At 39.7% G+C, this 15,508-nt stretch overlaps 1 protein-coding gene across 1 annotated transcript in view; it reads left to right on the top strand.

Moving 5' to 3' along the window:
* The window catches only part of ccser1 (coiled-coil serine-rich protein 1), a 108,291-nt gene that overhangs the window by 46,891 nt on the left and 45,892 nt on the right, over window positions 1-15,508 (top strand). The window contains exons 9-10 of the mRNA XM_035658228.1: window positions 5,004-5,081; window positions 9,566-9,646. Coding sequence (XP_035514121.1) covers window positions 5,004-5,081; window positions 9,566-9,646 — 159 coding nt within the window. The remainder of the gene's footprint in view (window positions 1-5,003; window positions 5,082-9,565; window positions 9,647-15,508) is intronic.

Here is a 15,508-nt window from a genome sequence, read left to right on the forward strand (position 1 = left end):
AGAGTAAAGTGCTTTAGAGGCACGGTTCGTGTAGCCACGGACCAGCGCGAAATGGTATAGGCGTAACCTTAGCGCCGTAGATCGAACAACACGGTTTGAGAAGGATGACGGCTTCTGGTAGAACCTATGTTCGAGTGCGATTTTAACAAAATTACCAGTTTATAAGAATCACCAAAGGACAAGCTGGGTAAGAGGACGGCGGTCAGGGGCGAAATGCCACAGTTTCATTTCTTTTGTTCTTCTTGCGTTCTTGTGTTGGTAACGGTGTATTTTAGTTATATATATGAAGACGTCTATATCGTGTAATATGTATGTGAAATGGCTCAGAAAATTATTCTTAGGTGATTCAGCGTTCTCGTATACTATTTCCAGAGACGGAAGTCTGTTGTAGGGTTAGTCGATTGAGGCATTGACCGAACCACAGCTACCCCAAGCACAGAAACTGCTTCCCTTTGCGGCTTAGGATACTTCGGCAGAGGGGGCGTTGTTTTGTGGTTTCGGGCCCTTAAATAGCACTTTAAGCTTGTCTTTTTTTTCCTTTGTGTTTTGTTTTCGTTCTGTACTTTTTGTGGTTAGATTTAATATCATTATTGCGTGGAACACCTCCAAACCAGGTGCTATGTGTCATCCTGCTGCGAATGAAATTTTTCACTGTCGTTGATGGCCTTTTATAGGGTTTATTTTTCTATGGTTCTTGTTAGTTTTTTAATTATTGTACACACTCATTTTATTATTTATTGTCAATTGATTTTATTCTCGTGTTTTTAACTTTTATCTTCTTAATTTTAGGCCTCTCATAGTCAAATTGCATCTGTTGGTTGTAAGAGCGTGCAGTAATTAATTGCTTATGGATTTGATTGTTTTGGTTTAAATTGTATTTAGTTTATATACAATATATATCACAAGGTTATAGAATTAATTGTATAGTTATTTAATTATATTAAGGAGTTTTTCACTTCATTGTATCACCCTTTCCATGATTCTATAGTAAGTGTCTTGGTGATTAAATGCAAAAAATTTGGAAGTAAGTTATATGGCTGTATGAGAATTATAATACGTTTTTTATGTACTAATATCATTATCTCATCTATTTTTCTCAATTATGTTGTTTGTTCAATATATATTTAAAAATAACTTTAAACTAATAAATTCCTTCTAAGCAGAGGGAAATATATATCGCATCTTCATAGGCGGGCGTCCTTCAAACGTTGCGTGCTGATTGCAAACATTAGGAAAGGGTTAATAAGAGTATGGGCCTCCAAACTTCGCTCACTACAACAAAATCACATAGAAAAGTAGGTATAGCCAACACTCCAAATGACTCTTCATGATCAGATTTGAGGTTCGCCCTCTGTAGGCCCCATATTCCCAAAAATCACGATATTATAGAATGAGAAATTTGGTTGCATGGCCTAATATTATTTTCCTCAACCTTTTCCACATATATATCAGAGCCTTGAAAATTGGTCTGGAATGCCACCTGGATAGCAGAAGTGACTTAATAGCACACTGTATGTTGCATCTTTCAGCAGCTTCAAGTATATTATTTGTGCTTCAGTTGTTGTTTCCATCTTTTCAGATAATTTTTGCAGGGTTGCTACATAGTTATGGCTTGCTTAACAATGTCTTTGAGCCAAGCTCACAACAACATTTAGAATTTTTTTAAATATGGATCATCACATTGAGGTCAGAAGAGCATTGTCCAGTCCACGCGTGTATATTGAACTCAGCAATGGCCTAGATGAAAGCACATATTATCTTCTGTTATTTCTCTAAGCATGGAATCACACTTAATTAGCCAAGATCTTGTTTGATTTTTTTAGCCATGTGTACATTCTATCTGGTCTCAATCTAAACCGAGTAAACAAACCACACAAGTCAATAAAGTCTGCGAGTAGGAAGTATTAGTCTATAAGTGTTTTACCTGTTCCTGAACATTTTAAACACAACTACTGACATGCAGTGCCATACACGCAACACAACAAGTTCAGGCACAGATGCAGGCACCACTGTGGCGGTATGTAGCCCCAAGACAGCTCATTTAGAAAACAAGCCCCTTCAAGTCCCTTTCTAATCGTGAATGAGATATAGATTTTAGGAAGGATCTGCGAAACTCCACACATGTGGTAATTGTCACAGCAAATTTAAAAGTGCTTTTCCCAGTCCCAAATCAAGTTCCTCCGTATGTTGTTTTAGTAAATTATGTCACTGTGTGTGTATGTGTGTGTGTGTGTGTAGATGTGTGGTGTGTGGGCTTACTCAAGTACAGCAAGAAAATGAAACAAAGCCCGCCCAAACCAATATAAATATGTTGTGGAGTGGTTGCTGTGTGTGTGTGTGTGTGTGCTGATGGGTGTGATGAAAATATGTGTGTGTCGGTGTGTGTGTGTGTGCTTCAGTTAGAAAAACGAGCTATACTATAAGGTATGCGTTCCTCCTTGTAAAAAGCCAAGAAGTAAAACACGAGGAGTCCACTTCATGAGTTGCGTCAAATACCACTGGTTTGTTTCCTTTTTATATATGATTAATTGTTTTTCTCTATCTCATTAGTGGAAAAAAATGTAATCTTTACTTTGGTTTAGTACTATCCCTATGAACACTTAGACAAAGCTTGTTACGTTGTGTCTTCTTTTGAACCATTTATCTTTTTATCTGCCACTTAAAAGCCACCAGACACCTAAGTTAGAAGCCTGTATAAATTGCAGCGCAAAGCAGGTAAAACAGGGCAGAACCCATCAAAACTTTTGAGGACACTTGCAGATTCTGGAGAATTATGGGCTTTATACTATTCCTTAGTAAATTGTATAATATCTATATATATAGATCACTACCTGTCTTTATGGTACAAAGTGACCAACTTGTGGAGGAGGGTGGTAAGTGTTTATTGGTATTTGAGTGTAAGACACGTTTGTCAAAACAACAAATATATCTCTATTTAGGAAGAACAATGCTCAAACTGAGAATACATCATATATGGCTCCAGATGGTCAACAGTGTGAAACCCCCCCTCCCCCCAACACCTTTCAGTTCAAATTATGGATGTGGTTGGGTCCTTGTGTGTGGTGAGAACATAAGCAGGGTTTAAGAGTATCTGCAGGTCTTGAAAAGGCAAATGTATTTGTATATTGGTTTAATCAGTTTATCCCCCTTCGAGTTAGTGGAGGGCTAAACCGCAAGGTAGAGGCTCGGACGCCCTCAACCGGCAGAAGTCTCTTGTGTGTTTGCTCTATGGATCCTATGCCGTTTAAACTTCTTTCAAGCTCTCATTTTTGTATTCACTTTTTGAGAAACCAAGAATAAAAAAAACAGACACAATGTACGAACTTGTTCTTGCTGAGCAAAACCCAGACTATAGCCAAGTATTTCTTTATGAAGATACATCTGGATTATAAAAGAGGGTATTTTTTAGTATTAACAGATTGTCTCCATGTTGGATGGTCTTTTACTTTTCCATTCAGTTAAGACTCAGAAAACATGCCATGCTTGAGTACACTTAACTCTGAACTGAATCAGCCTCCCACTACACTCAGCAAGTGTCTTTATCATGCAGCCAATATAACATTTGTTCTGCTTCTTCTACTGATTTAAAAAACAAAACAATTTTAAGACATCGTAACAATAATCATATAACACACTCATGTACAAGTTACATTTTTGCATTTCTGAATATTGATATGAGGCTAGCTGTCTGTGCTCGCATCGGAGAGGTCATTTTAAGGACGGTGTTGTAGCTATATGGTTCCCTGTGGTCTCCCTCTGACTCTCTGTCTGTCCTTTAGCTAGATGGCTCCCCATGGTCTCAGACCATCATGCTCAGCCCCAGGCCCTCTCTGTCCTCTCCATCTCTCTATCACTGTCCCCCTTTCCTCACGCTTCCCCCCTCATTTCCCTCCTGTTATCTTGCCCCTCTTTTTCTCTCCTGCTTTTATGTCCTTGAAGAGGTAATGACCATCCGCCTGTCTGTCTGTCTGTCTATCTAGCTGTCATGATGTTCTCTCCATCGTATCGCTCCTTCTCTCTCACTCTTTCTTTCACTCTTTTCTCTCTTTTTTGTGGACAGAGAGCAACCCAGAAGAATCTCTCCTTTTAACTGTGTTGCTCTCTGTCAACATTTTATCTACCTAACTCTTTTAGAATTAAGTTAAATATTTTAATGAAAACTGCTATGTCTGGAGCTCAGCTAGGTTTCTGAGTATCAGCCTCCCTGTGAGCTGGTGTGTAGCCTGAGATGCTTTGGCAGCTGCCCTTTTTGCTGTCAGTTCAGCCAAGGTCTAAAGATGGCTGGGCCTGACAGTGAAAATTATGTTGGCAGACTTAATTATTTGCTGTTTTCACTTCAGTATTTTTTTAAACACAAGTCATGTCAAATAATTTTACTTGAGGAACTTAATTTGTGCCACGAATAGATGAGACAAACAACATAAACATCAAACACATTTTAATTTAAAACTATGAAGAACTTTGGAACTGTTTTGTTGAAAGGTGCCCTAAGAAAGTTATTTTTGTTGGTATTATTATTCTCCTCCCTCTTCTGTCTTCTGTCTCTGTTGCTCCTCTCCATCTTCCCCGCAGTAATGTCCCCTGACAACACAAGGTCATGTTAAAGTGCCGTGTGCTCCGGGGCTTCGCCATAGGACGCGCCAAGTTTATCACAGAGACGTAGAGAGAAGAGGAGATCACAGTCCTGCAGCATGCATCACATGACAACTTTATTACACACACCCTCACACTAGCAAGACCAGCAACAAACGCTCATAAATGCACATAAAACACTTGCAAACACACATAAACATTTATGGGAACAGCCAGAGATTCACACACACACACACACACATACACACACACACACAAACATACAAACACACACGAACACCTTTTGTATGTTGTCATCCTCTTAGGCTCTATGTATTGCTTTTGCGGGAATATGGTCCCTCGGATAAATCACTGCTGTCTGCTTTGTCCTGAGCAATGTGTAACATGGTGTCTTGTTACTTGTTGTTTAGGATCTTGGCAGAGAGGAGGCCTTGCTGCAACAACTGAGGGAGAAAGACGAACTGATTCTCAAACTCCAGAGTGAACTGGTAAGATCCACCTACCACCAGTTATACGTAATAATAGGCAGGTCTGCGTTCAAATGTGAATGCAATACAAAACATTTTTAGCTTTTTTAATGATTTCTGACTTCCCTTGTGCCCCTTGTGTACCCTTACTGCAGAATACATTTTATTCTTTTTAAACCACTAAATAGTCTTCTGTCCAGGGATACTTTAAAAATGACTTTGTCATTTGACAGTAATCTCTAAATAGTCAAAATATGGTCCTCCCGATGAAGTGCTGAGAGAACAAGTTGACCAGACAAAATAAAAGGATTAAGGGTTTATTTTGTAGCGCTACTTAGGATGGAAAATATTGAAAGGTTTAATTTATCATCAGTAGTTATATAGTTCTTAGTTCTATAAAAAAAGAACAATTATTTTCCAAAATGCTGTAAAGTCTTTGTAACTAATAAGAGAAGCAGCTCATAGCATCAGACATTGAGAAATGGGAGGTTTGCTCATCTAATTTTATCTCTGTGACAGTTCCTTTCTCTTGGTTCCTGTTTTTCTAAACTTTAAAATTAATAATTAAAATAGCTTGGATGTTTTTAAATTATTTGTTTTACGGATATGAATTAAAGACTAATTGCCTTTGAAGCACAATGTTTTTCATTCCTTTTTAAGCATTATAGAGTCCTTTTATAGAAAGGTTAAAAAAAACCATTTCAAAAGAAGGAAAGTTTTACTTTTGTTCATGAATTAGCAAAACGTCTTTCCTCTTGTGATGTTCTGCCGTGTGAGACGACATACAGCAGAGGGCGGAGTGACAGGAAAGACTGACCACAGAAAGAGAGAGGAAATGAATGTGAGAATGGCCTTATAGTTGGCTCCAATTCACACCATCAATATCATATGGCGTGGCACCAGAAAGCCCATCTTTTCTATCTTTGTTAATGTAAACTGCTTGTTCCTGCCAGCTTAATGTAATAGCAGAATTATTGGGACTCTAGTTCCGCCAAGAGAGAAGTATAATGTTTTCAAAGATCTGTCCCTGTAGACAAGGAAGTTTGAATATTTGGAATAACCAAATTATACCGTGAAATATATAGAGATTTATATGCAAAATATATTGTGCTGTCTGTGTTTTTTCCCCACACTTTTGGAAGCTCGATTGTTGGATCATCTGCAGAAATGCTCCACAAGGCAGTATTTTTCATCGTTTGTCATCTACAAGTCTGTAATTTGTCACCTGTTCTATCAAAGCGATGTAATACAGACATTATGCCAGGCCTTAGCGGGATAATGTGCCAGTGTTATGGCACCGTTGTGAGAGATGCCAGTCCAACCCACTGACTTGTGTCTCATTTGGCATCTGCTTGTTTGATCACTTTCTGGCACACGCATCTCATTTTTCTCACTCCTCGTCTTTCGTCTCCTGTCCTCTTTTGACTGTGATAACACTCTCTCTCCCTTCCTGTCAATAGCACCTACCTACCTTCTCTCCCCTTGCTATGTGGGTAATACTCAGCAATCTGGAGTTGATACCAAAATTGAGCACATTTCTACTGGGGCCTCAGACTTACCTGAGGACTTAAATTGGCCACTCAGACATGCACAGGTACAGCTTTTCTCTTGTACGATACCCACCCCAGAAAGGAGCTGTATTAAGTCTATTGACACTGTTTAACAGTTCATCTACCAATAAGTTCTCTCTCTAAAATGTCATGTCCACAGGCAATGTAACATAGTGTACACTTAATTCCAGTAAATGATTTCTTGTAGTTGGTTCTATTTTTGATAAATACATGCAGCAGCCTGTAATAATCTATAATGAATTTTACATTTAATTATCATTTTCTTTCACAAGGAAATGGAATTCATTAAATAAAACAGTTTAGAAATGAACTATTCTAAATTAGCCAATTAGAAGAAATGTGATCTTTTATGTTTTTTTTTTAAGATGATAGTATTTCACTGAGGCAGTCTTCAGTGGCTCAGGTTTATTGATTTGTCCAGAGGCGACTAGATCTTATATTTTTAGCTTTGATAAAGATGTAAAATTATCAAAAGATTATAGTAGCGTGATCAAGAAGGTTATTCACAAGAATACATTTAACCTCAATGTATGAGGCACTTCTTTCGCTGGTGCAGCAAATCACTGATTAATAAACACATAATGGCTCTATGGCAGTGTTATTTTAATATTTCTTTATCGTTCTGATCCAAGGACCGACAAAACAACCCCCAGGTCGGCACAAACATTCACTCGCTGTCTCTTTCAAGTACTAGGACTCCCTGAATCTCTCTCTGTCTCAGAGATAAGAAACAGGAGACGAAGGCAAAGCAACGCACTGTATTTTTTAGCAAATGTTGGAAATGGAAATAGTGCATTTGTCAGGGACTATATCCAGCTGCAGATTCGGTGATTCTTCAAAAGTGAGTTTTTACAGTTTTTATTTTACAGCAGCAGGACAGTGTATGTGGGATTTAATCAAAATAAACTGCGGTTTTCATGTTCATGGTAATGGAGGAACATGTCAGCCAGTGCAACAGTGGCTCACTGATGTGTTTTTATTGTTTTTTGGACAACAATAGCGGTCTATGACAAAGAGGAATCTACACTGCATCAGGCTACACAAGCAATACTTGTTAGTAGAGTCAAATCATTGCTGCTTTTGGTCTTTTCATAGGATTTGTTGATAATAACAAAATAGAAATATAAAATATAGAATATCACCTGGCTTATCCCTTAAGTCTCCGAGTCTGTAAACAATTTGATCATCTTCTTCTCTTTATTTTGTCTTTGTCTCTCTTTGATTTCTTTCTTCTTCTGATCTTTCTTTTTGCTTTTTCCTCTCTCTCTTTCTTCCATATTGTGACATGTTGAAGCCACCAAATGTTTTTCTCCACATCACACATGGATTCATCAATCAGTCTTTAGGACATGGATTTGCTTGTGCATGCACAAACACACATACAGATGCTGATCAGCCTTGAACGTGTGTGTTTGCGTGTGTGCATGTGTATTCATCTGTTTGGCAGTTCTCTCTGACAAGGATGTTCTGGCTCCTGCCGGATTTGATTTCCAGACATATAGTGCCTGTGTGTTTTTACGAGCAAAAAGCCTGCATATATCTGTTGGTGTGTGTATTGATGAATTGTCTAATACTATCCTGTATCCTTGCTGCGGCCACAGCCTAACCTTATTTTTATCGGCACCATATGCCCTTGGAACAAAGGTCCTTCTGTCACTGCTTCAAATGTATAAAGTTGCGCCTTTGTGGGGCCATGCTGTGCTTGAAAACATTGGGCGGGGGTGTGTATGTGTCTATGTGTGAGAGTCTAAAAGGGATACAGTGCCTGCCGCAGCTAAGTTAAAGTGCAGGAAAGGGCAGCTCATAGCCAACGCTCTCCTCGCTCTGCCTCCGTCTGTAAATCTGCCAGTGAAAACCTATTAATTATCTCCTAGAAGGACCTGCTAGCTGGCTGGCCATCACTAGCTGTCACTTTTTATGAGTTTTCTCCTCTCTCTCCTGGTGCATTTTGTTGAAGGACTGTGCTCCAACTGTAACATTTAGCTGCGGAAAGCCTCCCTTGCTTTTCATGTAGGCTTGGGCATGACTAATGAAAACAGATTTTTAACTCAATCTGTCACCTCGCTTCTGCCGGATTTCAACAAGACAGTATATATTACAGTATATATTTGGGTTTAGAGCTACGTCATTTATTAACTTTCTTTCATTCTCCTTACCATTAACCCATCCTTTACACCTTGTCTTGGTTTGGTTGATTAATTTTAATCAAGGTTAATGAATTTCTCAATATTTCATAGCCACCGCAACTTTCAACCCATTCTGTTCCCCTACCCATGAGCAGTGTAGGGCGAGCATGTCAGAATGATTAGTGACATCGTCATAAAATGCTCCCGGTGGAAATGGTGCTGGGTTCTTTGCATGCAGAGGACTTGCGGCCTGCCTTTTCAAAATAATCACATAGAGGTAACACGGGAGACGGCAGGTTCCTGGTCAAGGTAAAAGTGCTGTATTTTGAAGGACTGGGCCAACACTTTTCTCTCTACACCTCCGTCTGTAAATCTGCCAGAGGAAACCTATTAATTATCTCCTAGAAGGACCTTTCTAGCAGGCTGGCCAGCACTAGCTGTCACTTTTTATGAATTCTTCTCTGCTGGTGCACTTTGAGGAGGGCCCCTGCTCCAACATTTGGCTGTAGAAAAAGTTCTTCCGCAATTCAGCACAGTTTTATGACCTCTTGGATTTCCTGGAGAAGCAGCCGAAAGGGAGGAAGGGATTCGGGGTGGTGAGGTTTTTTAGAGTTGCATGTTTTCTTTCTTTCTTTTCTTTTGATAGCTAGCTAAGCATGGAAGCCAACTGTACGTAAGTGTTGGGAGTGGCGGCAAGGCATACGTCTGCTGGGAGAGCATTTAGTTGTTCTGATTTATTCGAATTTGATGTTCTTTCTTTATGAGATTTTGGACACGGCTGATGGGTGTGTGTTTGTTTTGTATGCAGGAGAGTGCCAAAGCTGCCCTGAAGATGAAAGACTGCCAAATGACTGACCGCACAACACAGACAGAACACATGGGGCCAGAGGTGAGATACACACAGACCACACACCCCCACTCCCGCTCGCTTTGTCAGACACAAACAATGCATTGTGCACTTCTAGCCCAGAAAATGTGCTTTATGTAAGAATGCCTGAATCTGTAAGATTACATATCACTAAATGAAGCTCATTTCTAACAAAAATCTTACGCTCTTGTCTTGTCTGTCTGTGGCAATGCATTTTATGCTGAGCCACAGCTACCAGCCCTTCTTTCTTTTCTTTCCCACCTCTTTAAGCACATCTTTTCACTTTGAGCTAAAGCTCTAATCCATCTTACTCTTTCTGAAGATGCTGTACTGCAGTGACATTCATATTATAGTCCACTACCTGATCCCCCTCCCCTCCTTCCTCTAATTCCCACGGTGCAGAGAGAGGGTTCTGTGCTGCTTCCTACTTGCCTGCCTGCCTAACGCCCTCAGTTGACATGGCCTCTTTGGCTTCACTAGGGGCTGACAGTATGGGAACGCAGCAGACTTAATGGATGACTGTCTAAAAATGGCTGCTCGTAACGGAAACAGGAGCAGAGTTTGGGGTCTGTTTCTTTGTTTCTTGTTTCTTTCTTTTAAAAATCCTTTTTCATATCCTCTCCTAAGAAAGTTCTTTTATACCTTTAATCCTGCTGTGTATAAAGTTGGCAAGAAACAGGGGAAAGCAGTGTCATTGTGTGAGCGAGTGGGTACATAATGCACACAGCACACTCACCTACCAGATAATGTTTGACTTTACTTATACAATGTAAAATGCAAAATGAATGCATTATTTGTACACAAGAGAAATAAAACTTCCCCTCTGTGGATGTTTATGTATGTGTTGCAGAACACCAAATTACTTTTCCACTACTGTGAACTTCAGTTATTGGCTACACAGAACTGTGAGTGCCTGCATGAGCAGTAGTGTAATTTTACCTGCGCTGGTTCTGTAAAATGTATAGTACAAAGTTACGGTTTTGCAATGGAGTAAAGAATCCTGAGTAAGGTCAGTAACTTTAAAATAAACTAGCACAGGTAAATGAATAGATATGATTCTGCTTTACCACGTTATGTTGTTTATTCAGCCACAGGTCTTTTGTGCTACATTTGGACACGAGGAGATGAACGATGGTCTGAAGTGTTTTCTCTGACTTGGAGGGAAATTAGGGTTTTATTGCCTTCCAATTTTCCATGGAGCTAAGTAAACTTTGCTTGTTCGGTTCATCTTGACAGTGTCTTTGCCTCCAAAACCTGTCATGAGTTTTACTCCATAATCTTGCAGCCTGTGTAAAATAATGAACCATCACAGACAAGTTTGATATGTGGACCTGTGTCAGAACAACATCTGGTTAAGGTGTTGTTCACATTGGATCTGGTTTATATATGCTTTAACAATGTGCACCAATCAAATTAGAGAGTACAGATAGAACACATTCTGTACCTACTGTCCTCAGATGGTAATAAACAGAGTCAATCAGCTAAATGGATAGGCCTTTACAGTATAAGCTGTTGTGGATAAAAGTTGCTGATAAGAACCAGACATGAATCTTTACTCTACCTTTCTGGATTTATTATAGAACAGAAATATAACGTGTGGGTCGTGTTTCCACCAACTAAAATTCAAATAACACAGATTTACTGTAGGTGCACTTTGAGCAGTGCACTCTTGACCAGGTCCACAAAGGTGGACTGTAGCGTCAAAAAAACAAGGAAACTTGACACCAAAATTGCGGTCAAATGCTGGATTGCTAGTGACACCCACCCTACTTTGACTGTGCAGCGCACGACAAGTCATCAAAACAGGTTCAGGCAAAGAACACACCTCACTATACCGCAGAAAAATGCCACTTTGCTGACTGCGTCTGCTTGAAGTTACTTCCCTGAATCCTATAATTTTACCATAACTGTCATCATTTTTTGTTATCTTTTCTTTCCCTGTGTCTAAAGTTTCTTTCTCTCTACCACTTGCTCACACATGCACACACATTAACACACACACACACACACAACCTTAGTTATGTCTGCGCTGTATTCCATTTGCCATCACTGACTAATGCATTTCTCATAATGAAGCCTGAAATGGCCTAGCATAATTGTATGTTTGTACTGGAGGCTAAAGCAAGCAAAGATGTGGGCTTGCGTGTGCAGTATGTGTTAGTGTGCAAAATTTGTATCCGTGCCAATGTTTTTGTCATTGCCTAGTGTGTCTGCCTATGGAAGTGTATGAGCGAGTGTTTGTTTTGTGAAGCAGCCATTAGTCGTGGCCTTGGACAGCAAAGTCAGTAAACATGTTGCTGAAAGTGTCAAAGTAACTTCAGTCAAATAGGTTGCGTTTATGCCTTAGACATTATAATTTACACAATATTGTGGCTGTTAGTGTGTTTTTTATGTGTTGTCATGCCTCACATGGCATAATTCGTACATTAGTATGGTGATGCCACTATTCATATTTTATATGCCTCTGTTTGCTTAGTTACTAGAAATTGTTAGTCCAGTCTCTGGACCAAAAGCCCAGACAAAAACTGGACTGTGTATTGGGAAGTTACAGATTTTTAAGTTGTTTGATACCCTCAATTATGGTAATTTCTTTCTGACATTCTGATTAATTTCAATTAATTTAATTAAAACAAATTTCATCTTGATTTGCCTCACCAGGAGGGTAGTGAGTGAGATGCTCTGCTTTTGCTCCTACAGTACAGTATATATGAGGAGAGATTTCATCTTTGATGATTCACTCAATTATATCACCTCTCTGAGGTGAAGTGGTTTGATTAATTGGCTGGTAATCATTTGAATTCAAGAAGTGCCACTAAGTGTCTCATCTACTCAGCAGGTGGAAAACAGCATGATATCAGCATATCAGACGTACAGTCCATTAAAAAAAGAAAGTGGCAATACTCAAATTTGCTGTCTCATCACTGTTTCAAAGTCTTGGAAGTATATTGGAGGTATTGTAGTATTCCCAAACTCCTTTAATGCGTCGTATCTGCTCAGGACCGCAATAACCATATCTTCCTAATACGTCCAACTTTAGGAAGTCTGGCCAATACTCCCCCGTATGGCTTTGTTATCCATTATAAAACCAGTACCTAGCCATAGAGTCCTCCATATGCTCAGGCCTCTTGAGTAGATGGGCTCTTAATTAGAGGAGCAGCTGGTTGCCCGCTAGCAAGCTAGGCTAGCAACACAGGTGACTTAACTCAGCAGTAGCTACAGCATGTGCGGCCTGATTTTAGCCTCCCCCCTCCCCTCCCATGTGTGCATGACTATGTGTGTGTGAGAGAGAGAAACAGAGAGGGACTGTGTGTGTGTGTTAGTGTGTGGGAGATGCTGCGGCGTGGAGCAGGCCTATATAGGTTAGCTACCCCAGTGCATCCAGGACAGGCGGCTAGCAACAGAAAGTGTGTCTACAAGTGGGGCAGCTATTTCTACTGCTTCCGCCACTTGGCGAGGTCGACCATCTCATTCATCCTCTCTTCCTCTACCTCACTCTCCTCCTTTTTCTGGAACGTCCTCCTACTTTTCCCTCACTCCGTTGTCCTCCTCCTCGTGTTCCACCTGCTTTTGTTCGCTGATCCCTGAAAGTGCAGAAGTTAGCTTTCAGAAGTTCCTCTCCTCTCCACTCTTACTCACCCAGGTTTCCAGGGATCCTGGAGTCCATTAGGGATTCTCCTGCCCTGGTTTCCCCCACCATCGGACACTCTGTCCTAGGGACGGCTCCTGGCACCCACACTCTGTCCCACAGAAATACAACTTTAGGCCAACTTGCCTCAAAGTTCCTCTTTTATTCTACTTTAACCGGGCTATCTTGTGACTTTCTGAGCTCTAGGAAGGTCCAGGGAAGGAAAGGTTATTTGGACTGCTGGAGTGCATGCCTAACCCCTTATTGACAAGTCACACTGTGTTCTCAAATGATTGTTTGTATTCATTTTGAGTTCAGATGAAAAGACAGATTGGATGCTGTTAGTTTTCACAGCTGTAAATTGACTGTGTTCTCAATGGTAATAATCGACCATTTTGCAGACATGCATGCACCTATATTCTCTATTCCTCCTACAGTCATTTTTTAACTTGATTTCTGTATAGTTAAACCAATTTAATATGTAGTATATTAACAACACATTAGGGCTTTTCAATCTACCAGATGTCTGTCCAGTCTTTTTTGACCTTCTTCAGCTGTAAATGATTTTTATCCTTATTTTATGAAGGCAGATTGCGGCAGTAAACGAGTGAGAGCGTGAGGTGAGAAAGTGGGACCTCTGCAATGACTTGATGCACGACGAAGCTTTGTGAATTTGATTTACAACCTTACTTAAAGGTCCAATCCTCCAAACGTAAATAAACCATCTGTCTGCAGATACAATATCTTCCCATCACTGGTTTCTGTATGCACACAGTGCACATTGGAAGATATTTTTGTAGTGTTTTTCATTCTGGGACCTTGTAAATAGTGCTGCTTAGTAAGACCCAGATATCCACCTGAAGCTGACAAGTGGCAGTTTGGTGAGAGCCAAACACAAATTGAAAAGTGTGGACCGACCCCCATTTTTCAATTCTGCACATAAAGATTTCTCCACTTTCTGTCAGTGGGCCAATGTAGAGATGGCAGGTAGGGTGAAAGGGAAAACTGAGAAAGAGTAAGACAGAGAGGAAAAAGGGGGGGGGGGTTAGAGAGAAAAGACGAGAAGCTATTTTATGTCCCGCAGAGACTCTTAAGAGCTGGAGGTATGGTGGCTGTTTGAAAGTTTTTTTAGAGGGGATTGAATCGATTGAGATTGCTTTCTTTCAGCAAGCTAATTTCATGGGCATTCTTAAAAGGAACATTTTATGGTGGGAATCAAAAGCTCTTGATGGTTAGCTCACTCTTGTTCCCTTTCTCTCTCTGTCTTTCTCACTCTCTTCTCTGTCGTTTTCTATTCTCCATAGATTTATTCAACTTTACCTTTTTTTCCCCCTAACTTTTCTCTCTTTTTCTCATGGCTTCACACCCACCCCTCTCCTTATACCCTCCCTCCTTAGTAGCTTCTGAAAAGAATGAGAGGAGTGGAGGGAAAGTTGAGGATCGTTTATCGTCTGTTTGTGGGCTATTACATTTGAATGGAGAAACATTTAGGCAGATGATGCAGATTCTTGCCTCTTTGTCTCTCATTCCGTTTTTCTCTGCTCTCTATATCATAAGAAGTGAGGTGTGGAGTGACTTATTTTAAGTGCAGAGGAATAATTTCTTTGAGCTTGATAGGTCATTTCATATGAAGAAGGACACAATGGAAAAAAAGTAAGGTTAGAGTCCAGGTGTATGTGCACAAGTTGCTTATTTGTGTGTGAATGTGAAAATGTATGTCTCATCATTCTTATAGTTCATCCGTTTAACTCAAGCTATCAAAATAAAACAAAATAACACGAAACAAACAGGTATACATTTTAAGATTAGTAAGTGATTTTATATATCAGTGTGTTAAGAGATGGAGGATGAAAAAAGAACTATATGTCAAACATTTGACATATTTAGTTGATGCTACTATTAATAAGAACATAAATAAAAAAATATATATATATACTAGTTGTTCTAAATAGTTTTTGGATATAGATTTTTCAGTTTTTGTTATTTCACAGACTGTCACAGCTGTGACAAATAAACTATTACAGTTAGATATGTTAGAAAGCTAAAACAACAACTGACAGCTTAATGCCAAGACAGGGCAGCAAAAACAGGAACTGGATAATCAGATATGTCCCTGTGTGACCCTACAAAAAGCATGAGGTTGAGATGGAAATCTCTGAGCAAAGGACATGTTTACTCTGCTGACACTGCATCCCTGTAGGGAAAATCCTTTAAAGTTGTCTAGAAAAAGCAACCTTAAAAACCATAAAAACAAGCAC

Source organism: Morone saxatilis, unplaced genomic scaffold, assembly GCF_004916995.1.
Source record: "Morone saxatilis isolate NCDOM2014 unplaced genomic scaffold, NCSU_SB_2.0 Contig16, whole genome shotgun sequence".
Lineage (NCBI taxonomy): Eukaryota > Metazoa > Chordata > Actinopteri > Moronidae > Morone > Morone saxatilis.